The sequence below is a fragment of the Gallus gallus genome, chromosome 4 (genome assembly GCF_016699485.2).
Source record: "Gallus gallus isolate bGalGal1 chromosome 4, bGalGal1.mat.broiler.GRCg7b, whole genome shotgun sequence".
Classification (NCBI taxonomy): domain Eukaryota; kingdom Metazoa; phylum Chordata; class Aves; order Galliformes; family Phasianidae; genus Gallus; species Gallus gallus.
Genome location: NC_052535.1, coordinates 3501799 through 3526201, shown reverse-complemented (window position 1 = coordinate 3526201; position 24403 = coordinate 3501799). Strand labels below are relative to the sequence as shown.

At 49.6% G+C, this 24403-nt stretch overlaps 1 protein-coding gene across 31 annotated transcripts in view; it reads left to right on the top strand.

Annotated features, from left to right (window-relative positions):
- MBNL3 (muscleblind like splicing regulator 3) overlaps window positions 1–24403 on the top strand; it is a 90201-nt gene that overhangs the window by 10225 nt on the left and 55573 nt on the right. For 12 of the 31 annotated variants that reach the window (XR_006939033.1, XM_046940004.1, XM_025149556.3 and 9 more), the window contains exon 2: window positions 20635–21645. The exons of 7 other annotated variants lie outside the window; for them this stretch is intronic. Coding sequence is in view for 20 of the 24 variants with exons in the window: in XM_046940004.1 (XP_046795960.1) it covers window positions 21472–21645 (174 nt within the window). In the remaining 4 variants the exon portion in view is untranslated. Of the gene's footprint in view, window positions 1–4573; window positions 4697–15934; window positions 16084–17461; window positions 17681–20634; window positions 21646–24403 lie in introns of those variants that run through there. 12 more of the 31 variants (XR_005859121.2, XR_006939032.1, XM_040698809.2 and 9 more) reach the window with 6 other exon arrangements.

The following is a 24403-nucleotide window of genomic DNA, read 5'->3' as shown; positions in this document are numbered from 1 at the left end:
TCTTCCTTTTCTGGAGGAGAGGGCCGGTGGCTGTCCCTGCGCATGCAGGTTTGCTTAGATTTCTGCAAGAATGTGATGTTCATCTTGGAGATTCAGGCAACCAAGAGAGAATTAAAGCATGAGATCTGCTTGCTCATGACCCGAATCCCCTAATCACAGCCTCATGTAAGTGAAGGTCTTAGGCTGGGTTGAATAGAGGGCATCTCCATGCAAGAAAACGTACGTCTGTCCTCAGCCTTCCAGAATTAGAGCTTACTGGTGTTGAAATGTAGTTGTGAGGGTGCCCTTGCCTTGAGCCGGAGCTGCTGTGTGTGCCCCTGTGTCAGGCACAGCACTGGAGCCATGGTGAAGGCAGGTGCCTGGCTCCTGGGCTGAGCCCGTGCCTTTTGGAACCCTGCCTTAATTTGGTGGATTCAGATTAAAGCCTTAATTTAACCTCTGTTCAGCCAGTTTTCCTTCTTTAAGCTGGGAAGGAGCATTAATGTGGTTCATACGGTAGTGTGGCCACTTTCACTGACCCTGTGATATGCTTCTGACTGCCTCTGTTTTCTGTGGATGTTTTTCATGGGGTGCCTTGCTAATGCCAAGCCAATGGTAATCCCACACTTTGAACTTTGTGTTCGACTAATTCTGGATTGTGAGGCTGCAGCCAGAAATGTAAGATTAGCTGTTTTCTCAAGTAGGTGGCTAAACAGAAAAGGGAATTAAAAGAGAAGGGAAGGAATTTCATCCACTTTGGATGAACTGGTAAAGAAAAAAAAAGAAGTGTTTGGCTTCAGTGGTGAACTGGAAAAATGATCCTGTTTTTGGCACTGAGATGGAGAGAAGAACATTTTAGTTGAAAAATGTGGAGTTTGTTTATTTATTAGATGAGAGGTAGAGGCACTTGGCCTTGAAGCACAGATTCAGCTGAGAGGTAGAGAAGAAAAGCAAGGGAGGAGAAATGCTGCTGCTCCACCACTGCTCCCTTCTTGTGAAGGAGTGCTCCAGTTTTTCTTTTGAAACAAGCTGAGAATTCAGGTTAGTCGCTGTAGAACTGAATAAATAATTTCTCTGAAAAACACCACCTAGCTTGCCATCGTAGCGGATATCAAGGCAGATGAAAATGTTGCTGTGAGAGTACTTTAAAAGCACAGTTGGCTCAGATAGGCTGTTGTGTAAACCAGGGGAACATCTGATTTTCCTTACCTGAGGATCCAGCCTGCGTTTTTTTTCATCTCTTTTCCTATCCCACCCCCTCCTCCCATGATACAGAAGGTGAGTGTGTGCAGAGGATTTCTTGCAGCACGCGTTCAAGGATGGTTTTGGAGCTGTGGATTTGATCAGGAGGCTCCTCCTGGCCTCACAGGGGTGTTGTTTGCAGCTCCTGTGCATCTCACGCGAGGCTGTGCTGCTGTGTGCTGAGAAAATAGCTGCTCAGCATCACGTTGGGTACGGATCTTTGGCATTTTGCTAAAAATGGGAGAGATGTTCAAAGGCTGTGCAGATGTCCTTGAGAACCAAGGGACACCTGTGTTGTCACCTGGAGGTTGAATTTATAGTGAGCTGCCTTCTGAAATAGGCTGATAATGGGTTAGTTGCTAATATCTGACTGATGGGTTGATGTTTGCACTGCTGTTGTTTGTACGTCACTGAGGTTGAGGTCTTCTGGTCGTGAGGTGGATGGAGCACATCAGCCAGGCCCCGCTCAGTGTGGGATCCCAGGCAGGGACATGGGGGTCCCAGCAGGCTGGGGTGGGGGCTCAGAGCCTCACGGGTTGCCTGAGTCTGGGAAGGAGCTCTGGGAGGGAAGACAGGGAGCTTGTGTCAAGTGATGGATGGAGGAGAGGCAGGGCTGGGACCTGGACCAGGAGAAGGACCTTTCATAGATGGCGGCATGTGAAGCCAGTGTTTCACCTTGGCTTTCTAGCTGTTGAATACATGTGTGCTTTTGAAGAACATGTGGTTCTAAGGGAGGCTTTTGTCAATAAACTCTGGTGTTTGTGCAGTATGATCAAGAGTCTCATGGCTCTGCAGGCTGAAGGGGGACGGAGTGCAGACAGGCCCGTGTTGGAGTCCCTGTGCACTTGCTTTGCCCTTAAGGTAAAGGATTAGGCTTGAAGAAAAGGAACGAGGTCAGGTCTAGACCAAGAAGTAGAGTCTGGAATCCAGCCAAAAGCGTAAGGAAGGTTTTTCCTGTAACAGCATCCTAGATGTGGCAGTTGTGTTGACTTAGCCGAAACGAGACTGACATCTGTAGGTCAGGCCTGATTAAAAGCAAAGGAGAGTGGAGAATAGCTCCGCAGAGTAAAGAGGATTTAAAGATAATGGCAGGGGGTGATGCGTGGCCCTTACTTGCAGAATTTGACTTGGCCTTGGAACTCTCACCCTGTGAGCAGGGAGCTCTGTCAGCCTGCAGAGTGCTGTGGCTGCTGCTCCCTCCTTCCCTGGTTTGCAGAGGTCTTTGGATTCATCCCTTCCCTCCAAGGCTGTGACTCTTTGGATAGAAGTCTGACTTGAGCTTTTGCCTTCTACTGTTCAAGGGAGGCCTTCCACGCAAACCTTTGGTTTGCTGTAAAAACCCTGTTGTGAAGACAGCACCCACCCCTCGCTTTGTTCTACCAAAGGGTTAAACGTCTGGGTCTTTTGCTTGTTACTGATGAAAGATGTGGCATTGCTGAGCATTGTGTGCAAGAGCCTGCTTCAGAAAATATTTCTGTGTTCCTTTTGACCCCTGCATCTTTCTGCCTACCTTCAGTTGTGCTGGCTGCCCAGGATGCTGGAGACTGTTTCTTTGCTGAGAGAGGAGGAAAGAAGAGAACAATTGCACTTCTGAAGCAATAACCCTTGTGCTTCACGTTGTTTCCAGAACTGTGGTTCACTGCCACTAGTGGCTTCTTACATCCTGAATGTGCTGCTCTCTGAAAGGCACGGAGGACTGCCATTATTTGAGATGGGTGAGCTGAATCACAGGGAGGCCAAGTGACATGCTACAAACACAATGAAGGAGCTTGCTGCTACTGCTGCTGCAGTCAGAATGCAGTCGGGGTCTTCCTGGTGCTACCCTAGGAGGGGATGGTGAGCCTGGGGGGAGCTTAGGGGAGTATATGTAGGGATGTCTGCAGTCTGCTGCCAACCTTGCAAGAGGGAGGCGGTCTGCATCGTGTCCAGCTGCTGTCAGCTTCCCACCTCAAATGGCTGTGGCTGGGCTGGACTCTAGCCTGGCTCCAGGGAAGGGCTTGGATTTTCTCCCTGGGGACAGCAGCAGAGTCTCAGTGCAGCTCTCCAGGTACTCATGCTTATTTATTTGCTTGGAGGCATTCTGGGACTGACCCACTGTTCTGACTTTTCCGCGATTATTTCTGTCAGTGGAGAAATGTCCGATTTGATTAGGTGAAAATTTATGTAGTAAAAATGTGAAAGGAAAGGGGTGCTTGGTTTCTCCCCGAAGCGGGAGTTGAAGTTTCTAAATGAAAACCTTTTCTGAGCGAGATAAAAGTAGAGAATTACTTGGTGGGGGAAGTACTGACTTCCCTACCAGCCCTGAGTTGCCTTCAGCGGGGAGGAAGTGGGGAAATTGCCCTCAGCCTCTTTGGACCTGGTGGTTTTCCCGTGAAGTAAGTAGAGTTGCACCAGATCTGTGTTAGGACCCTCTGAATTCAGGGGGGGGTATGTAAGTGATGTGAACATGGCAATTTACATCCTGCCGGATGTCGCTCCCTTCTCTGTAGCAGTGGCACTGTGAAGTGCCCACCACGTTTCTTGGAGGTGCTCTTGGCATTCAGGCGCTGAGGCCAGCCAGCACTGCTTGTTGTGGTGGCTGTTCACTCACATCAGTCCGTTAATAACTCCTACACTTGGGCAAATAGCAGTGCAAGCACTGATATCGTTGCCCAGAGTTCTGGGCCTCTCTGTCAGGAGACAGGCAATTGTTTGATTTAGTGGAAAATAAATGATCTCAGCTCTCATTGTAGTCCCTAAATTCATTTTCAGCTGTGACAAGGGCCAGGATTTAAACCTGGGTCCCCCTAAGTAAAACGTAGTTAATTAGCCCACTCTATCATGTAGCCATTCTTGGTTTAACAAAGGCAGTGCATTCAGCCAGACAGTTCTTGCTCATAAGCGATGCTAACCTTTTGAGCTGCATGTATGGCAGCGTGCTTGCTCAGAGCCTAAAGTCCATATGTTTGCATTCCCTTTTCAGCAGTGCTTCTTAACCCCTGTGTACTGCCTCATTATAATGCTGCTGCTCTCTGAGAAACTTCTGGCACCTGTGTGTGTGTTAAGCTTGAATGATGATTTGTGTTACGGCAGTGGCTGTGGGTTCCTACCGAGATCAGTCTGCTGCAGGAGGAAAGGGGAGGGGGTTTGCACCCTAAGGAGCCCCCAGGGTAACACACAGGGTTATGTGACCTCAGTGTCAGTAACTGCCCCCCGTGAATGGGGTTCGTGCAGTGATGGAGGGATGAGTGAGATGGCCCCAGGCAGCTCTTGGTTTCAGGGCTGGAGGAAGGATGTGGGAGCCCTCATCTTGAGTCCTTGGCTTCCTGTTCTTACCCGAGCACATCTCTCAGGCTGCAAACCTGTTTGCGTCAGAGGCTGATAAGCGAGAGCTCGATACCGAGTGCTGTTGTTGGAGATCAGATGTGGAGAGGTGCAGCTCGCAGTAATCCAGCGGGAATGAAGGAGCCCTGTAGTAGGGGCTGTGCTGTTCCTGGTAGGTCGGGGAGGCCGTGGGTGCTTTTGTTTGCTGTCTCCCCGTTGGTTTGGGTTTAGCCTGGAAAGGCTGGGGCAGGGCCACGTGCTCCCCAGACAGGGCAGCCTCTTGGGAAACTCTCCTACCCAACTGCTGACCTCAGGCAGGATGCTGAACTCAGTCCTCCTGCAGAGGTACTGCTTCATGTCTGTTGAAGTTTTAATCCTTTGTACTACTGTGAGGCTGTACGACCTTGAGGTACTAGGTTTCTGCCTTGGGTAAATACCTGATTGTTTCCCTGATGGCGTCTCAGCATTTAGCAAAACTGGGGTCTCAACGTGCAGTCAGCTGGGTTAAGGGAAAGGGCCCTAAGTCTGTGGATAACCATCGGCAGCGCTCCAGAAGGATGTGCCTGCCTTGAAAAAGCAGAGGGCCTTAATTTCAGACCACGGCATCTATTTAGACCCAGGCTGTTCAGCAAGTGCACGTACTTGGCTGCTTACCGAAACCTATACTTACTGATACTGTAATCCAGAGCTTGTGTTTGCAGGCGGTGCCACTCGGTTGAATGCAATCCTTGCACAAAAAATCATCTGTATGTAGATACCAGAATGTGAACAGTGATGGCTGTGTGAGTGGATAGCGGGTCAAGACCCTCTGAAAATAGAAACATATTGATGTTGTTAGCAAAAGCTGCGGAGCGTGTTTTCCTTGAAAATGGTTATTCAATATTGTCCTCGGTGCCTTTGAATTAAACATGCTGTAGGAAAGAGGTTGCTGGAATTCTGACTGTACTGGAGGATTGGATACTGGGTAGTCATTATCAGCAGCCAGAGACGGTGGCGTGACCTGCTGAACAGACAGCAAGATGCCTAGGCACTACCAGGAGGGAAATCTAAGACAAGAAAACGCATGGAAAAATATGTATAAGTAAAAGTTGCGCAGCCAGCCCTTATGCAGCAAATAAAGCAAGGTCTTGCTGACCTTGGCGGCTGTACAGGGCAGCCTTTGCATAAGAATGACTTGTGCTTAATATACTAGAGAAATTATTCAGGGACAAATATTCTCGCTTCATGCAGCATTGGGGACACATCTTTTTATTCCGTTTGCAACGTAGAAACACAAATGCGTTGCAGACAGGGTAGGAGGAGCACTGACTCCCCTCAAGCACTTTCAGCTTCGTGTCCTGTGGTCTGTAAAAGGAAACTCAGTGCTGTCCTCCTGCCCAAGCTGAGCTCTCAGTGCCGTTAGCAGTCCCCTTCTCCTGCAGGGCTGGCAGTGGCTGGATGTGAAGGCAGCGTGATGAGCGTCATCCTTAATTAGTCCGTGCGGTTTGTGTCTGCTAACAAGAGATCTGCTGTACTGCAGGCACGCAAAGTAGTAACGAGAAGAATTGATAGGAAAATGTTAGTGTGAAGGAGGGTGATGGCTTTATTCCTCTATGAAAATGTATTTTTTACTTGCAAATCTAGGCATCTGCAGCTCAGGAGGCGTAGGTGGGCTTGGGCTGTCTGGCCCTTTAGTACTGCCCTGTAGTAGGGCTGGGCTGCTGAGTCCTGCCTGGCCACGGGAAGGGGAGCTGTGCCCAGGGCTGTGTCCTGCAGAGCCCTGGCCCCAGGGCAGCTCTGCACCTCAGAGGAGTGCTTTGCTCTGCAGGCTGTGCTGCGGTAAGCAAGCGGAGGGATCTCTGTCTGCAGGCTGGCACAGGCACGGTGCGCATTACATGGCAGGAGGTAGGGACTGGCAAAGCTTCTTTTTTTTTTTTTACCCCTGACCTCCCTGTTAGCGTTTCCCATGCTCTGGTTCTTGTATGCGGTTCTGAACCCAGCCAAGTACAGCTCACCTGCTATTCTGTGTGGGCAGGTGTTCCTATCCGTGGTGGCTCCCCACATCGGAGCCTGGTCCCTCTCCAGCTGAGCTGGGACAGATGGACCCCACGCTGGCTGCATGCTCAGTGTGCCCTGGGGCCTGGCCAGTCCCTGTGCTGCCACCAGCCTGGGCTCTGCGCCTGCTCAGCTCCACGTGGGCTGGCAGTCCCCTCTCTGCTCAACAGCATCGGCATTTTGCCGAGCTCTGCAGGTAGTGTTACTTGCAGATTCTCACTGCTTACTCAGTACCACTGCTTTTTCTGAGTTTTTCTCACCTGCTGGAGAGATCAGTGCCATAACTGCCCCTCTTCGAGAGCAAATCCATCTTGTGAGTTCTGTCGGAGCAGTGTCTCCAAGGGCTGTTTTGGAGGGATATCGGGAGAGGGCCAGAGATGGTGTTTGTTAATATTGATCATGGGAAATGTAATTATTGTGGGTATGAAGTGTTAAATGTTAAATTAAAATGGGAGATTTGAAAGCAGTCGATAGATCAATTCAGAGGCCGGGATGAAATGCTCAGACTTTCAAATAATAATCAGATTTCCAATGAGATCTCCATTGTGTATAATTAAAGGGGTTGCAACATTAAATCTGGTGTTAAGGGCATGATATTTAGAGGATGCTGAAAGAACCAAGACCCAGACAAAAAGAGGGCGAGTAGAGGCCCTAATGGGGCAGAAATGGTGTGGAGTGTGGGAAACCAAGGGCCTGGTTGGTCCTGACGGATCCTTCATGTTCCAAGGTCATGGTCCATCTATATGCACGCATGTCTACAGCTGAGATGGTCTTGTTGGCAAGCCAGCCTTCCAGAGCAGTGCACTAAAACCCACCAGCAGGAAGTACTGCCATGCAGAAGACTTCCAGGATATGTAGAAATATTAATTACCAATCACCACCATGTTTCAGTTGATTAAAGCCGAGGCATGCAATTGGTGCTTTGTGAAGAGGCAGAGGGAGCAATTAAAGAGAGAGGTGAATTAGGTTCAGCTCTACCCCCGGTGGGATACATGAGGTGTCCAAGGGCACGTGGTATTTCCAGGGCACTTCTTTGAAATTCATGCTCTTTCCCTTGCCCTGCAATCCTTCAGTGTGCAGACAAAGCAGCGGAGTAGTGGCTCCCTACTTTAACTGGTCTGTGAGTAATGGTAGCAAACAAGTTCTGCTCTGCCAGTGGGCTTCGTTTTCTGATGCTGCAAGCCGTGCAGGAGGAAGCACCACAGTTCCCATTCCCCAAATATATATCTTTGCTCTAATTCCTAAAGGGATAACTCAGAATATGACACAGACCTTGTGCTTGCTGTGGGCTCTGCGCCTCCAAAGGTAGCGTTGCCGTGAGATGGAGGGGAAAGCACTTCTGTGCTAGATCAGATGAATGAACTTTCTCGTTAGCCCTGGGCATTTATTCCTAACCTGTGCCTGTGATGTGATTAGCTGTGAAGATGCAGCTGTGAAGCTCTCCAGAGCCTTGGAAGATGTGTGTTTTTTACAGTATGCTCTCACTTTGTTTTATAATCCTGGTGGCAGCCTCTGCTGGTTAGTTCTTGAGGTTTAAATGCTGATTAGGTTAATGGATTGTAATGTAACCCCACCCAGCCGATCATCAGTCCCTTGGAAATGCCTTGTGATTGTGCTCAGTATTGCTTAATTGCAAGCCCTGCCTTACCTGCAGACTTGGCGAGGCTGGAGCTTAGCCTGCTCTGTGAGCAGCGAGGTGAGAGCAGCTCTCCTGGAGCCCTTATGTCAAGGTCTGTAACATTTCCACCTGGTGTCGTTGGGCAGAGGTAACTCGATCTCGTGCTGCAGCCTGCAGAAGAGCTGCTTTGTTAACAAAGCCTGAATGCGGGCTAGTTAAATTGCAGGCCTTCTATTCAAGGTCACTGTTAAAATATATATATATATATATATTTAATTGCAAGGGTTGTAAACGAGGCTTGTATTGTGCTCCTGCGAAAGGCTGGGAATTGTGACATTTCATCCCACAATTGCTCTGTCACTCTGACCCTCCCCTTTAAGGGAGAAATAAGCTTCACCAACTGCTGCACATAAATCTTTAACTTACTGCTGACACTGGGAGTCCCTAAAAAGAAGTGTCTGAGAAGAGACCGATGCTCGGTCTGCAGCATATAGAAGTGTTGGGGGCAGGGAGATCTGAGCGTGATCTTGGCCAAAGGCTCCAAGGGAGCTTATCTTCCTCCCTCACGTGGAGCTGTGAGGTCCTTGCCAGAGGATGCTGCGGGTGCATAGAGCTGCACAAGTGCTGGGGAGACTGGACGAGGAGCAAGTGAGCAGCTGGTTGGGGAAAACTCGGCAGGCGAACCACAGCAGGCTCAGGAAATCCTCTGAGTTAAAAATAGTGGGAGGCTGGGAGAGTATTGGGCCGGGAGATAGCGCACGTCTGCCTTGCTGTTGCTCTTGGGTGGCAGTGGGTGGCTGCTGGCTGCTCGTCCTTGGCTGGGCTCCAGGGGAAGGGAGGGCCGTCCCTCCCCCGTCTGCTCCCTTTCTCAGAGGTGCTCTGAGCTGTGCTGTCCCATGGGGCGAGGAGGGGAATTTGAGGATACGGGTTCTGCTGAAAGGGAAAGAGCATCCTGCTCTGTGGGAGCGCGGGTGGGGTGGTCCTCGTACGGAGGGGTTGGGGTTAAGTGGGGTCTCAGCGTGAGCCTGGCGGGGCGGCAGCGATGCGTGCGCTGCGGCTGTGTCAAGTCCCAGTCCTGTTTTTCCTGACCCGAATGCATGGAACAGCTTGTTCTCTATTGTCTGTTAACCCTTACAAAGGCGCTTAATCTTGTTCTCTTTTGTTCTGCATTGGTTGTGCTCGGCGGGGTCAAGTCCCAGCTTTTGGTGCAGGGGCAGCGCCGCGCTCAATAGCTGTGTGCCGCGCAGGGCTGAGCCGGTGACGGAGTTAATTGCAGAGCGGTGATGGCCCTCCCCAGCCGAGGATCTGCTCCCATGAGCTATTTAAGCCTCTGTTTCTTGTATCTCCATGCCAATCAGATTAGCCAGTGCCAGGAAACAGACCACGGCCTGCTTGCTCTTGAATGCACCCTTTTTCCTTCTTACCTGTTTATCCCAGTCAAGTCACTTCCCGTTCCACCTGTTTTTTGTTTTTTTTTTTTGGTATTTAGCTGTGTTCCTTCCTTTTCATTTTGTCTCCTCCTGGCCCATCTTGGCCCTCCTTGAGGCGATCTTGCTGCATTCTGCCATCCAGCCCTGGCACTTGGTGATGGGCCCAGTCCTGCTCCTGCCATGGTGCTGCCTGCTCTGTTTGCAGCCCGTCGCCTCTGCTGTGCCGCGCCGTGCCGGTCTTGCTCTTGCTTTCCTCCGCAGTGCTCATCCTGCTGTAACTCGGATTCCCCTTAACGTGCAGCAGTAGAGATCCTCGCTTCACCGGAGCTACTGAAAGCGCTCATTTTTGCAGCAAAGAAAAGGAAATGTGGTCAGGGGGAGGTGAGCGCTCCCCGCTCACGTGGCTGAGATCCACCCCGCTGCAACTGATCCCTGGGGCTGTTGCTCCTTCTCCAAATCGGACCCTTCTGCTTTCTTGTTGCTGATTTCACTGAGGGATTTGCTGCTGCAAAATTCAGCTCAACACCCCCAGTCTCACAGGACAAAGTGTTCCAGCCTGGCCATGTGTGCCAAAACAGGCCCATCCCTTGGCTCTTATAAGGCTCCACCTTTATCCTTATTCTAAAAATAAAAGGCAAGGCTATTCATTCCTTCCTAGTTGCTCTGCTCTGTTGTTCTGACCTTATTAGACTTTCCTAATAGAAAATTTCATTGAACTCCTCTTTTAGTGGTGAAAACGAGCAAGACCATTAGACTTCCTCTGGAAAAAATGAATCTGTATCACAGGGAATTGTAGGGAGCCAATTTTCCACTGTGGAGTTTGTGCTGTATGCATATGTTCCCTTGCATGTATTTCGTAAACAAAGTTGTCTTCAGATTTAGAAGAATTTAAAGCAATTTTTATCCGTTAGATCTGAACTGGTTTGCCTCCTCGGTTGGAAATAAGTAGCTTCTGTAATGTTATAAGGAGCAAAGTGGCTGTTAGCTGGGGTTGCAAGAGGCTTTTTTTCAGACCTCTCAAGCTAAATATATTTTGAGGCTTATGTGTGTGCATGTATGTAGGAATGATAGCCAGGTGATAGCTTGCGATGCCACATCGTAAATTCAGTTTGTTGGACACCTTTGATTACCTCCTCTGCACTCTGCCCGTAATCATTCTCCTTCAAACATCCTTCTAATGTTCTTAACAGCAGCCAATTAAAACAAAGACTCCACTTGCCATCTATCCCCTCTTTCCTCTGCCATCATCCAAGCTCCTTCCCTTGGGGGAAGGAATTAAGTGCATTGGTGGTTCCGAGAGCACGCTCCGGATCTGGGGGAGTATATCCCTGTTTTGCTTTTGTCTGCTGATTTTAAAGTCGGCTTTGGCAGATACCCGACCAAGCAGAGGTGGGTGCTTTTGTGTTTGGGACTGCAGGGTGCTGGCAAGAAGGATGCAGCACGTGCAAGGCACTGTTCATCCAGACATTAGCCATGGCTAGCTAGGGCCTGCCCTCTCAGACCCCTGGTTTGATCCCGTGGTTTCACATTGAGCCAGAAGTTTTCTGGAAGAAAGACACACCTCAAGCATTAGGAGGGAAATCATAAGTAATTCCTGTCGCTAAGACCTTCCATGGGGGAGAAGTTGGAGGTCGTTGTGTTACACAGATGCAGGAAGGTGGGGAAGTGATTGAAAATCTCAGGACTTGCGTTGATGTCCGTGACTCAGACATCTTAGGGGGAATGGAGGGTGTTCAGTCACTGCAGAGTTGATTCACCTACCTGGCACTGAGATGAAGAGCAATGAATAATAGATTCTGGGGGGTGTGGAAGGCAGGAGAGGCCAACACACTAATTTTAAGCAGCTTGGGAAGTGCCTCAAGGGTGACTTTGTCTTTTTCTTGCCTTTTTTTTTTTTTCAGAGCTTAGCTCTGTTGGCTCCTCTGTGTGCAGATCCCCAGCCCCTCTGTGTCCCATGGGCACACCAGGCTCACAGCCTGTGGACCCTCAGCAGGCGGGTGGTACTGGGTGTCAGAAGTCCACTTACAGAATGGGGTCTTAATCCTTCTAGGTGCCTCTGGCTCTGCTGTTACCCCCCCCACCTGTGTTCTGCAGCAGTGCTTCTGTGCTGGCAGGGTGCTTATTGCTGTGCAAGCAGGACTGGAGCCATTGGACATGCCTTTCATCCTGTTGCAGCCTGCTGGAGTAATGGGGCAGATGTATGTGTATGTGCATGCTCCCCTCCTCCCTTTCTGTATCCTGTTTCATGCTGTAATGGCTGTGGGGTCTGAGAGGTCGCATCATCTAGTGCTCATACAGCCTCTACCATAGACATTTTGTAGTGCCTGACTGCCATTCTTGGGTTTTATCTGCCAAGCATCACCAACAGAATGGTCCCGCTTGCAGAGGGACCGAGCAGGTTGTCCAGTGTCACTGGTGGTACCCACAGCTGAGGCGAGATTTGAGCCCCTGTCTCCATAGTCTGGCATCTGCAGACTAGAGCATCTGTCCTGTGTAAGTAGTGGCCTATGGGAGCTACCTGTATGAGAGCAATGCCTTGGGGGCTTGATTCTGGGCTGCCCTGTGTTTTCAATGGTATATGGAACGGAAAATAAGCTCTCAGTTGTTGGTATGTTTGTTTTCCTGATTTCCTGCATCTTTATTTAAAACTAAAAAATGCTGGAAGAAATTATCTTAACTGTCTTGGATGCTTTTGTTGACTCTTCCCATCTCTTTCAGTTGTTACATATTTGATTTGCAACCAGAGGATGCTGTTACAGGGCTGAGTTGAGAAGTAAGTCAAGGCTACCTTTTTCCCAGGTCTGAAGTCATTTCACAAAGGATTCTTCAGTACCTTTGTATGTGCTGTGCCCTTCCGTGTAGCCCTGAAGTGATAGGTGCTTTCATTACTGTGCATGACTCCTCATTTTGTAACACATCATGTAATTCAGATGGATTTGAATGTAGTAGCATAAAGGCTTTGGAGACCTGCCCTGTGCAAAGGGGAAAATTACTGTCTGGCCCAGAGTGATGGCTTTGTGATGACTGCATTGTGTGCTGGTGCTCTGTGTTTGTACCAAACTGGTTTGCTGCCAAGTTACTTATGGCTTATCCAAGCACTCAATACAAAGAATGTTGAAAGAAAAACTATTTCTGTGTTCTGCGAGTTCCTCTGGCTGAGAGAATTCAAACCACTGTCCAAGTGGCTGTCTCCTCTTTCTGCAGGCCAGTTTTCACCTGGCTGGGCAGCTAATGTTACCGTGTGAACCTACAGTGTGTGTGTGTGTGTGTGTGTGTGTGTATGGGGAGGGATGTACTTCAAGGAGATGGACTGTGAGACCTGAAAGGAAAATGCCTCCTTGTTACTTGCCCTGAAGGCAGTGCTGGAGAAGATGTCTCCTGGTGCACTGGGGTTACGTGATTGAGAAGTCCAGGGCTCATCATAGCCTCAGCCGTTCTGAGCCTGCAGCATTTCCCTTCAGCTCCTTGTGAGCAGGCTCACCTTGCTCCTCAGTGCCCCATCAAACCTCAGTGTGCAGGATGGGCACTGCAGCCTGCCTCCAGCTGAGCCTGAGGATGCCTTCCCAAAGTCCTTAGTCTTCCGTGCAGTGCTGAATGGCAGAGCTGACCTCATGCTGCACTCATTCTGCAGCTTCATGGCACACATTGTCTGTCTCGAAGGCTAAGGCTGTGCTTGAAGCTTAGGAAAGGCTGATAGTGCTGCCTGCAGCATCCTACAAAGGGCAGGTCAGTGACAGGATTCTTTGCTGTTGGCTGTGTCCCCATTGGCCTCCCCAAATGCGTGGACACTTGGTTGCCTGTCAGAGACCTTGGGGGTTTCTTGAGCACTGAGCAGGATAATCAGGTAGATTGCGGGATACATCTGCTTGATCCTATTTCTTATGATTACGTGGTGGGGAACAAGCCTTAATGAGCCTTGGCCTTTCCTGTCTCCTCTGTAAATCTGTTTGACTCAATTGAGCTCTCTTTGTGCCAGACGTCTCTCTTTGTGCTTGGAGATGGAAGCATCCACCTCTGAAGCTGGCTGTGCTTTGAGCAGGGCTGTGGATTAGCTGACCTCTAGAGATCCCTGCCAGTGTTTTTTCTTTTTTTTTTGTGAGTGTTTGCAGCTGGTGTAATTGTGGTCCTAACCCCTCTGTAGTGGGGCTGGCAGCGGAGGAGGTTTTAGCACTGGTTCACAGAAGCATCGTAGCTGCTGCTGCACCACAGAGAAAATGCTGCCTTTGAGTTAACCGGTGTGCTCTAATGTGCTCTCTGGCTTCTGGTCCCAGGGAGCTGCCTCGTGTGTGAGGCCAGAAGAGATGTGACAGGTGTGTCCCTTCTCTGTGTGTCTGTGGCTGGAGAGAGATGCACTCAGAACACCCATATCTCACAGGTGGGCAGGGGCTGCAGGTGGTCTCCATCACTCCTAGTGGGAAGCCAAAGGAGGAAAGCAGTCTTATCCTCTGCCTGGTCTCAAATAAACTGATGGTAGGAAATCAAAAGCCCAGAAGAACAAAGGTGTGGTAGGGGTTGTTACTTTCAACAGCGAACGTTTTCAGCAAAGCAGGGGGAAGTTCTGTTTGAAGCACTGTGCTGCCCTGAAGCACCCTATGGGAAGGTATTCGTTCTGCTGGGCATGTGTGGGGTTCCGGCACTTGTAGCTTTCTGACTTTGCTCAGAGACAAATGATTGCACAAAAAAGCTCCTTAAATTGCAGTACTCCTATAATAGGCTTTTGGCTTGGAATTCCCCAGCAGACAGTGGCAAATAGCTGTCAGCCTTTTGCCTGTAGAAGTGTTCCGGAGAAGAGCCAGTCCCACAGGAGCAAAGGGGAGAAGTGATCTTTGCACGTTGCTGGACAGGAGGTTGATGATGAAGAAAAGCAGACTGAAGATTTCAGGCAGCTGAGGGAATAGGAGCACCATGGACCACAGTGGAGAATGACAGAATTCAGGATTGGGTTTTTGTCAAATATTTAATTAGATAATGGCACTCATTTTTCCTGTAGTTGTTTGCTGCAAGGTGCAAATGTGAAGAAATGCATGTTTGTAATGGAGGGTAAAGCTCACCATATCTTTTTCTTTGCACTGAAAGGTTTCCTTCTCTCACAGTTCTCTGTTATCTGTTGTTTGCTTTGGCTTTCTGATTCCTCAGCTGCCATTTCTCCAGGCAAGAGAAGTGCCCGGGTCAGGCTAGGTCATGCCAGTGCCATTGTGAGCAGAGCAGTGCTTGCAGAGGTGGATGGTGGACGGTCCATTTCTCGAGGACAGCAGCGTGCAGCACTGCTGTCCCTGCAGAGAGCTGCACCTGTCTTCTGGGGTGCCATCAATCCAGCAGCTTTAGCAAGGTGCTTCTTGGCAAGCTGCCTGTGATGCGGGGTGCAGTACATGCATCCTCAGCCACTGAGAATTCAGTTTGTGCTGCTCTTTCCATGGAGGTCATGACCAGTAACCCACACTCGGTAAAGTGACTCCAAGCCAGAGGCGTGAGTGAGTGGGGGAAGGAGAATGAGCGACGGTGGCTTCTTGAGCACAGAGATGTGTGGTATTTGCATGCCCAAACATCCGGCTCTTGCACACAGCCACTTCTGTAGCTGGTTTGCATCCCGTCAGTAAGGCTTTTCCATGGCAGCAGCGCTGGGGGTGTTTTATTTGTGTGTGGTTTCTGGTTCTGTCCTTTCTGAACAGACAGCAGTCAGGGCTGAAGCTGGACTCTTAGGCATGTAGTGTGTTCCTTGGTGATTCATTGCCCTCAACAGCCGCAGTTAGATCTCCAACAGAAACTTTTCAGGCATGGCTGTGGTAGAGAATCTGCTGCTTTCTGTTCATCTGGTAGGAGAACAAAGGCCTTGCTTCTTTCCTGTTGTAAAGGTCTACCTCACATTAAGTAAACTGTTCCCTGAGGGAGAAAGTGTCCAGGTACAGAGTGTTCACAAAGGAAATATTCAAAATGCCTACCGAGTTCCCTGAGTGTTTGCTTTCGTGTAAGAGCCGGAGCAGAAAATAGAATATTTTCTCATTTGAGAGCAAAAAAAAAAATAGCTCTTGCAGGTGGTAGAAAATTCACTGACCTTCTTCAGCTTGGATCCTGCAGCAGTGAGTGCACGGGCGAGGAGAAAGAGCTGCTGGGAGGCCGCAGTGTGCGCAGATCCCTCTGTTCCAAGCACGCAGCGTGTGCCCGCTGCCTACGCGCTGCTGGCACTGTCACAGGAATTTGAGTCTGCAGCCATTTGAGAGGTTTTTGTGTGATGCAGGGTAAGAGCCTCGCTAATCTGGACTTCAGCAGCGGAAGATCCATGTATTGATCTCATGAGGGTTATTTTTGTGGTTTCTTTTGCTGTTTACAGCCGTGCCAGCAGAGCTTCCGAACCACTCGTAAGCCCAGCAGAGCTGCTGTGTGATGCAGCCATGGCAGTACCTGACTTGGCACATGCTCTTGGGGCCCCAAATGAGCTTCTCGAATGTCACACAATGGAGTGAATGTCACCGTGGCTCGGTAGGTCGTGGCTGAAGATGCTTGCTTTCCCCTCACTGGCTGTGAAAGCTCCCTACAGAAGTGCTTTTCCTTTTCTTGTGCCTCACTGCCAATACGTGTACCAGCATGGCACCCCCTGGCAGAGTCTTGTTGCTGACTCTTTGGCACCTTTGAAGAGCAAGGATGAAGCTTCCCATGCCCTTCTTTATTTCTGCTGTGAAAGCGGAGGAGAAACAACTGGGGAAGATGCTCTGGCTTTGCTTTCCATGGGGATGTGAAAATGCTGTTGGATTGTTGTAGTGCTCTAAAGGCTTTTGTTTCTCTTTCAGAACAAAATAGTTCAATGTGCTGTTTTTATTGTTCCCGTTTCTCTTTGCCATGCAGTATTTCCAGGAACACAGCATTTATTTGGAAGCTGTTGTGGGGTTTTTTTTGTCACTGAAACCATCTTGCTTCTGTCTGTGAATGGGAGGCTTCACATCCTGGCGTATCATGGAAGGGACAGCGGGTGCACTAAGCTGTTCGGCACCCATTTGGGTGCAGCAGAAAGCTGGAGGTTGGCCTTGAGAAAGCCCAGTGCCCCCTCGCTGTCTGCCTCCTCCCAGCAGGTGAGGGGAAGTATTTTCCCTTCTGTCTCATCAGTTAGGGTGAAAGCACTTTTGCCTCTCATCTGAGCAGCCATGACCTGGAAATTGTTGAGGAGCAGTAGCTATAGAACCATACCTTGCTGCTTTTACTGAGTCATTTTTTTTCTCTCTGGAGGGGAAGAATTAAAAAAAAAAAAAAGAAAAAAAAGGAAAAAAAAACCCTCAACTCTTTAAATAGCATCATTTACACGTGGGAGCTGCTCGAATCCACCCTGTCACACAAATTACCATCTCTGAACTTGGCTGTCAGGAAGCGTGCTCTGGAGCTGCCATCCGCGGGGGGTGTCAGTGCAAGAGATCAGTTTCATGCGAGCAAGAGGCATCCAAGCACCGCGCCAAGACGTTTGTCCTCACGTTACCTCGAGCAGCGGGGGCATCTCAGTCCCGCCGGCAGCAAACGCCCGTATGCCCTTCACTTGTCACACTGCTCTTGTCCCCATTCTCTTCCTTAGCTGCGGGGCTGGCTCTGACAGCTGGGGCAAGCCCCGGCCCTGCTGCATTTCAGGCAATTAGCGCTTGGCCCAGCAAGCGGCCCCAGAGCAGGGCCTTGAGCCTCATTGTTTCCTTAAAGGTGGGAACCCACAGCCTTTTCTCTCTTGTACTGCTTTTTTGCAGCTTTGATGCTGCAGTTGCAGCTCGATTGGCCCATCTGGTCGTGTGGAGCTGAGCTGTGCAGCAGGCCTGGCTCGCTGGGAAGGGTTCAAAAGGCAGCACCTTGCCTTTGTTGTATTTCCTGCAAGCTAACGAAACCTGTGTTTAGCAGAGCTACTATGTAACCTCGTTAGATGTTGGTTTTGGCATGGATGCTTTTATTCCTCCCATTTGAAACAAGCAGGAGAACAAAGTGAATGAAACGGCAGTTCCCAAGAAGGGTAATGCGCGGAGCTGTAAGGACGTATCGTGGTGAGAATGGCTGTGATTGTTTGCTGCCAGAAGCTGAAATGGGGAGAAGTGAAACTTCAGTGTCAGGGGTGGGTTTCTGTCAACTGTTTTTATCTTCTGGCTGTCTGCAGGGAGTCTGACTGCAGCACATGAGCGCTCTGTGTGATGTCGGCCCAGAAAGCACACATTTTAGGCTTTCCCTGTGGCCGCACGGAGAGGGAATTTGCAACAATCCAAACATTGACAGAAGTGTATTTGTTGACTCGCAGAAAATCCTAGCTTGTGCTCCTCTGGGCTGTGATCACGTAAGCCTGAACATGATGACTTCTGTCTGTGCTTGCTGCTCTCCCGGCCTCAATAAACCTGGGAGCCAGAGGCATTTCTTCTGATTCAGCAAAGCAAAGTACATCTCCAGCTGTCCTTCCTGCAGTCGCTGCCGCTGTGCTCGGGGTGAAGCAGTGCTTAATCCTGTGTGTGCAACGAGGGATTTGGGCAGTGTGTGCTGAGGGATGCTGTGCTGCTTGTCAGGCAGGTAGCAAAGATGCGCTGGCACTGGAACATCTTACTCAGTTAGCTCCCCCAGTGTGGGAGCACCCATGTGAGGCTCTGTGATGATGTTGGCCTGCAGGGAGGTGGCTGCGTGGGTCCCATGACAGAATATTCCTTGTATCTGCTGCTGACCGCTGAGCAAACCTGTGCCCTTCTGCAGCCAGTGGGGCAGGGCTCTCCTTTCTGCTTCTATCAGCAGATCAAATACTATTTTGTAGTTCTGTTTCTAGGAGTTACAAGAGAGCAGTACGAGCCATGGCACCTTTATCCGAGCGTTTCGATATTTGTGGCTTAATGCCTTCTTGGATTCACGTGACTTATCTTCCATCTTGAGGACCCAGAACAGCTTACTGCATATGCGTGTGCCTGTAAAGTGTGTGCACGTGGTGTGCTCCTGAGTTACATGGGTGAGAGAAAGACAAATGCTTGTGTTGTTACCGACTATAGGATTTCTCATGGCAATGACAGTCATAACTATGCTGCTTGCACGATGCGCTGTGGTTATGTGCAGTTCAGAGCCTTGCTTTCCCTGGAGCCTGAAGCTGTGCAGTAGGCACCTAGTGCACAAGATGGTTGTACTTCAGTCTGCTCGGAGCAGCTCCTGGGAGCATTCCTTCTAATCCCCACCCATATTTGACCTGTTGTAGCTCGTTTTGGAGAGCTGCGCCCAGCCTGTCCCTAGCTGGCTGCAGGGAGGCTTCTGCGCATCTTTTCCTGCTCGCTGAGCTCACTTGGACTGGGTGAATGGGTGAATGGGGTTTGTGTATGGATTTGCTCCTTTCACAAAATCAGAGTTGATTGAGAGCATCCCTGTTCCTCAGAATCCCGGAAGACATGAGCATGGCTAGCTGTGCTTTTTATTACTTTTCCTTTGAAGTTTAAAACACATCTAGCAAACCTGATCTCGCCGTTCCCCACCTGATACCCAAAAATGCAGAGGTCTTCCCACAAGCACGGCTTAGCAGAACTTTAGCACCATTGCAGCCGTCCTGCATTCATCAATCCGGGCACTTCGTTAGAAACTCGACTCCAATTAGCCCGGAGCAGACTTGTAGTGTAGGTTTAGCAAATGTTGTTTTCCGTGTGAAATAACTCAGCCCATGAATCAAACAGGCTCCCTGCCCCACCCCCTGCAGCCGATGACAGCAGCTTCCCACACGCCTTCCTCGCAGCATTGTGTGGCTGCTCCAGCAGGTCTCGGTTACTGATCGGTGTAATTGCAGTAACACACCAACAATAAAGGAGGAGGGGAAGCTTCCTATTCTTGTAGTTGAAAGCTCTTCTGCAGAAGTTTGAGGCCTTAACAGCGGTCGCACGAGCAGCACGCTGCACTCTCCAAGTTGCTAGAGTGGATGGCAGCGCTTTAGGAGGTTAGAAGGTGGGATCATAGCATCATAGAATGGCCTAGGTTGAATAGAACCGCAATGACCATCTGGTTTCAACCCCCTGCTATGTGCAGGGTCGCCAACCAGCAGCCCAGGCTGCCCAGAGCCACATCCAGCCTGGCCTTGAATGCCTCCAGGGATGGGGCATCCACAACCTCCTTGGGCAACCTGTTGCAGTGCGTCACCACCCTCTGTGTGACAGACTTCCTCCTAATACCTAACCTCATTATCCGCAGCCATCAGTAATGTTTGATGTACAGTGTTGGTACATCAGATATTAGAGAGGATAAGGATGGCTGCTGTATTGGATTCCGAGGGCACCTGGGATGGGGTGCGTTGGGAGCTGCTTGTTGTGTAGCACGAGGTGCTGGAGCAACGTGGGCAGTGTTCGTTCACACGGAGAGGTGCGGCTGTGAGCAAGGGGTTAATTTGCTCCCCGTGTGCACGGCTCACATTTCCCTGCCAGGTTTGCTTTTCACTTGGTAGGCTCCAAGTGTGTAGATGCACCACCGCGTGTCCTCACGTCACACCGCCGGCACGGCAGCGGGTTAAACCCACCTCGGAGCAGGCGGAGGGCTGAGCTGCGGCGCTTCCTTCTGCTTTGTGTACAGGGAAGCACCGCTGCTCTTCCTGCCGTGCTCCTGCGGAACAGGGAAGGAGGTGGGGGAGATGAATGGAGAAAATACACTGTTCCTAAAGCCCCTCCTGTGGGGTAGTGCTGCTCTGTGCGGAAGGGCGCGTGCTTACAGAGCTACCCCAGGCCCAGAGGGACTCGGCCGGGGCCTGGGCCGGGCACAGCCTCAGGCCGAGGCGTTCTGTGTTCAGTGGGCACAAAAATGAACGTCTGCCAGAAGAGATCGATCTGAAACAATCTCTTTTATTGGGCGGCTGCCCAGAGCTTCTGCTGCAACAGCCGATCTAATTGGTTGCTTCCTCCTCCCATGCGCAGCTTCGTGTGGGAAATGCCCTTTTTATCTACAATGGCTGACTGCACTGTGCCGCACTGTCAGCGTCGGGGGAGCCCCGCGCGTGCGGCTGCCGCTTAACGCTGAGTTTGGAGAGGGGCGATTGTCTGGTTGGAGCTGATTCTATTTCTCTTTTCCCTGCAGGTTGCTGAAAAGTGCCTTTCCTGAAGCCACCGCTGCTTGGATTTCTGTCTAGGGCTGCCTCTCTCTCCCCCCTTCGCCCCCTTTCTTTTTAATTTGGCGTTGCTTGCAGTCCATACCCTGACGGCAACTCATCCATCCTCCTTTTTTTTTGTGCTCCCCGTTTGCACGCAGTTTGCTCAGCCATTTTTTCTCCCCCCCGACTATGTAGCAAATATTTAAAATCAAAAAAAAAAAAAAAGGAAAGAAAGAAAGAAAGAAAGCAAAACCTGACATCCTTCTGCTCCTTTTGATGCTCGTGAACAGTGATTTTGAGAAGCAAGAAAAAGAAGGCAAAAAAAAAAAAGACAAGTTTTTCCCCCCCAAGGACTGAGACCATTCCACAACCTGAAGTGCTGCCAGCAGCATATGCTTTTTGCAAGAATAATTGAAACCATTAACCGGAGAGCACAGAATTCTTTTGAAAGTCTGCCAGTTATTTTCGAGTAACTTCGGCAGTGGCACAAAATATAACACTTATATTTTAACTTCTACAATTGCACTTTTAGGAGCTGGCCTCTAATTTGATTTTCAGTTACTCTGATAAGATTTCTATTTTATGATTGGCTTTATGTTTGATTCTTGTTTAAACAAACACGATTTGACTTAAATGAAAACCTAAGTGCTGATGAATAGGAGTTCTACCAAAGCAACAAGTTAGTTATTTCTTCACGTTTCACTTGAATTCACTTTTTTTACCCTTTTTTTTTCTTTGTTTTTTAACTAAAGACAAGAAGATCGGCAGTAAATATTGCCCTGAAGAAGGGTGCGATTGCTTGCATTTTACTTTTTGTTTTTAATATGGCTGTGAACGTTTCCCTGGTTCGTGATACAAAATGGCTGACGTTAGAAGTGTGTCGAGAGTTTCAGAGAGGTACTTGTTCTCGGTCTGATGCAGAGTGCAAGTTCGCCCACCCGTCACGGAGTTGCCATGTGGAAAATGGTCGAGTTATTGCCTGCTTTGACTCCCTAAAGGTGAGGACGTCTGACACGTGCGTTACCTAAGCTCGCTTGCTTTCCTTCTCTCCCGAATTGCTCGGCTGTGAGTGCTATGGAACTGTTTCTTTGCTCTCTTCCTGCCGAGAGGTTGGTGTGGGATGTGGCTCCTGCCTCTCCTTTGCTCGGTCTCATGCAACAATGGGAAGTTCCAGATCGCTTTTTGCTTAGAGATCACAGCCAGAATAGCCATAAGTGATGAGGGGGGAACTCTGCCACGGTGCTGTGTTGGTTGGGCCTCACGTCAGGTGTGACTGCATCGAGTGTTGCATCGTGGAGAGCAAAAAGAGAATTCTGTCCAGAGCATCTCCTGTCTGTAGCTCAGGTCTGATGAGGCTCTCCTGGAAATGGGGAATTCATGTTGTGGGCGGTAAATGAAACCAAAACGAGCAAAGTAGAGAACTGAAACCCAGTGCTCCATTTGTGTCCAGAGCTCATTGGCCGTGTGTTCAGCACAGATCTGAAATGTGCTTTTAATGAGCAGAAACGAAAGCAGCATTTTAAGGTAATGAATCAGCTTCATGTGTATTTCCTGGAGACGGAGCTGCAGATGTACTCTGCCACTGTCCTGGAGATGAGGAACAGGCGAAATATTTGGAGAGCAGCGCTCATAGGGCAGAAAGGGCATTGGGAAAATGCATTCTGCAAGGGATGTGAGAGCGCCACGGCCCTGCTGAGCTTGTCCAGGTTCAAGCTGAGCCTTTTGGCCCAGCCTTTTGGTCTCTGTATGGTCAATTTTGCGGGAAGCAAATGGTTCTCGATTCCTTATTCCTGCCAGAGTTCTGGAGTAACTTTCAGAACTTGAGGAAATATTCGCTTTCTGAGCTGAGGGGGTTTTTTTTTTGCTTGTGCTTTTTTCTTCCTTAAGTGAAGCCTCTCCAGGGTGGTTTAACTGAGCTGATAGAAACCTCGAGACGTCATGCGTGATTGCTTTTGAGAGCTCTTCACATTGTGTCTGATGCTTTGATTTGAATAATTAACCTGTTTGAATTTCTAAAAGGGATCTGGTAAATTTTACAGGCTTGAAAGTTTTCCCTTCAGCTGTTGCTTGAAAACCTTGGGGTTTATTTTTATGAACACAATGACTAACAGAACTGGTGGAGTTCTGTATGCGCAGGTTCAGACCGGGGCTGGATCTGGTCTAACATGGCTTCATCCATTTTATTACCGTTTGTGGCTTCTTTTATGCTTTCACTTCTGTTCCCTTTCGCCAAGAAGTTCAAGCTTCCTATTTGCATTTGGTTTTGCTCGTTTTAATGTGAGTACATGCAACGACTGTAGTTACGCGGTGACTTTCAAATGTTTATTTACAGTGCTGGCCTTATGATGGTGAGGGACAAAAATACTCTTTATCAGATGGGGAGGGGGAAAGTCACGTCCTTTGTGCCCTTGAAACTTTGTGAATTGTCGCCAGTGGCAGCGCAGATACCTTTGAAGAGACGAATGTGTTTGTTTTATAGCATTCAATTGTGAACTGAAAGGAGTGCTGTAACGCCATGTAAGATATTTCCACGTCCCTTGCAACACAAGCATGCTTCAGCAGTGGGGGATGTGATGGGAAATACCGTGTTGAGAAAGGAGAAGAAAAAAAGAGTTGGGTACGATCTTCTACAGCTCAGCTTCTTCCCTCTGCATCTGGTCGTTAAATACTGTTTTCGTTGCAGTTTTCTCCTGACGCAGTAGCGTATGCCCTGTATGTGCTAGTTAACCGGTCCCAGTTTTCAAAGGAACAGGTTTTTTAGGCTCCGTAGGGCTGTCCTCAGCCTGAGGAGAGTGGACAGCTCTGCCTCCCCTCCCAGCTAACGCACCTGAAGGAGAGAGAGCACACAGCTTGATGGTGGGGGCAATTTCCGCACCCTGCTGCTCCCAAAGGGAGTGGGTCTGAGCCCTTCTTTCCTCCACAGAGATCCTCTGGGTGGGTCTGGGTGCTTTCTTTGGGAGTGCCAAGTGCTGCTGCCCCACTGCAGGGTGCAGCTCCAGAACCACAGCCTGCTTTAACAACCAGCAGGTTAGCCAGGGTGGGTGGATGCGTGTGTGTGCACCACACGTTTCCCAGTGGAGATAACAGCACTGGTGACTAACCATTCAAACAATAGTCCTTCTGTTCTGGGGCCGGAGCTGGGCTTGCAAGGCCCTGTTTGCAGCAGTATCGAGGGACTTGTGGTCATAACAGTGGCCTCCCTTACTGTTTGCAAGGGCAGCGCTGTGCACATGTGTGGAGCTGTCTGAGTGTGCAGCTGTTCTCCGCTAGTGGCTGTGATGCACTGAGTTCACCTTTGTCTTTCACCATACTGCTGCATGCCGGGGGGTGGGGGGGGTCAGCCCTCTGCACAACGTTGGGCTGAGGCCCCACCCTTAACACTAACCTGTTACGGGGGGGTTTTGTTTGCCCATCCTATGGACGTCTCAGTGCTTAGCCTCTTCCCCTCTGACAGCTGCTGAACGCTGATCCTTTCCTACCCAGTGAGAGCTCCATCGCTGCTCAGTGCTCTTTTCATCTTTTCACACCCTGCATTAGCACAACATCTGTGTTGCTTTATTGGAGACAGGATATAGGATGCTCGCAGCTAATAAGTTTTCCCGTTGTCTCGCAGTCACCCAGGGCTTTGTTCAGAGGTTGCTTATCTGCATCCATTGTGTAGTGCAGTTGCTTGTTTTTTCTCACAGACCTCTTAAGCCTGAACAATGCGTTCATACAGGAACTTTGATAACCCAGCATACAATGGTTTCACCTCGC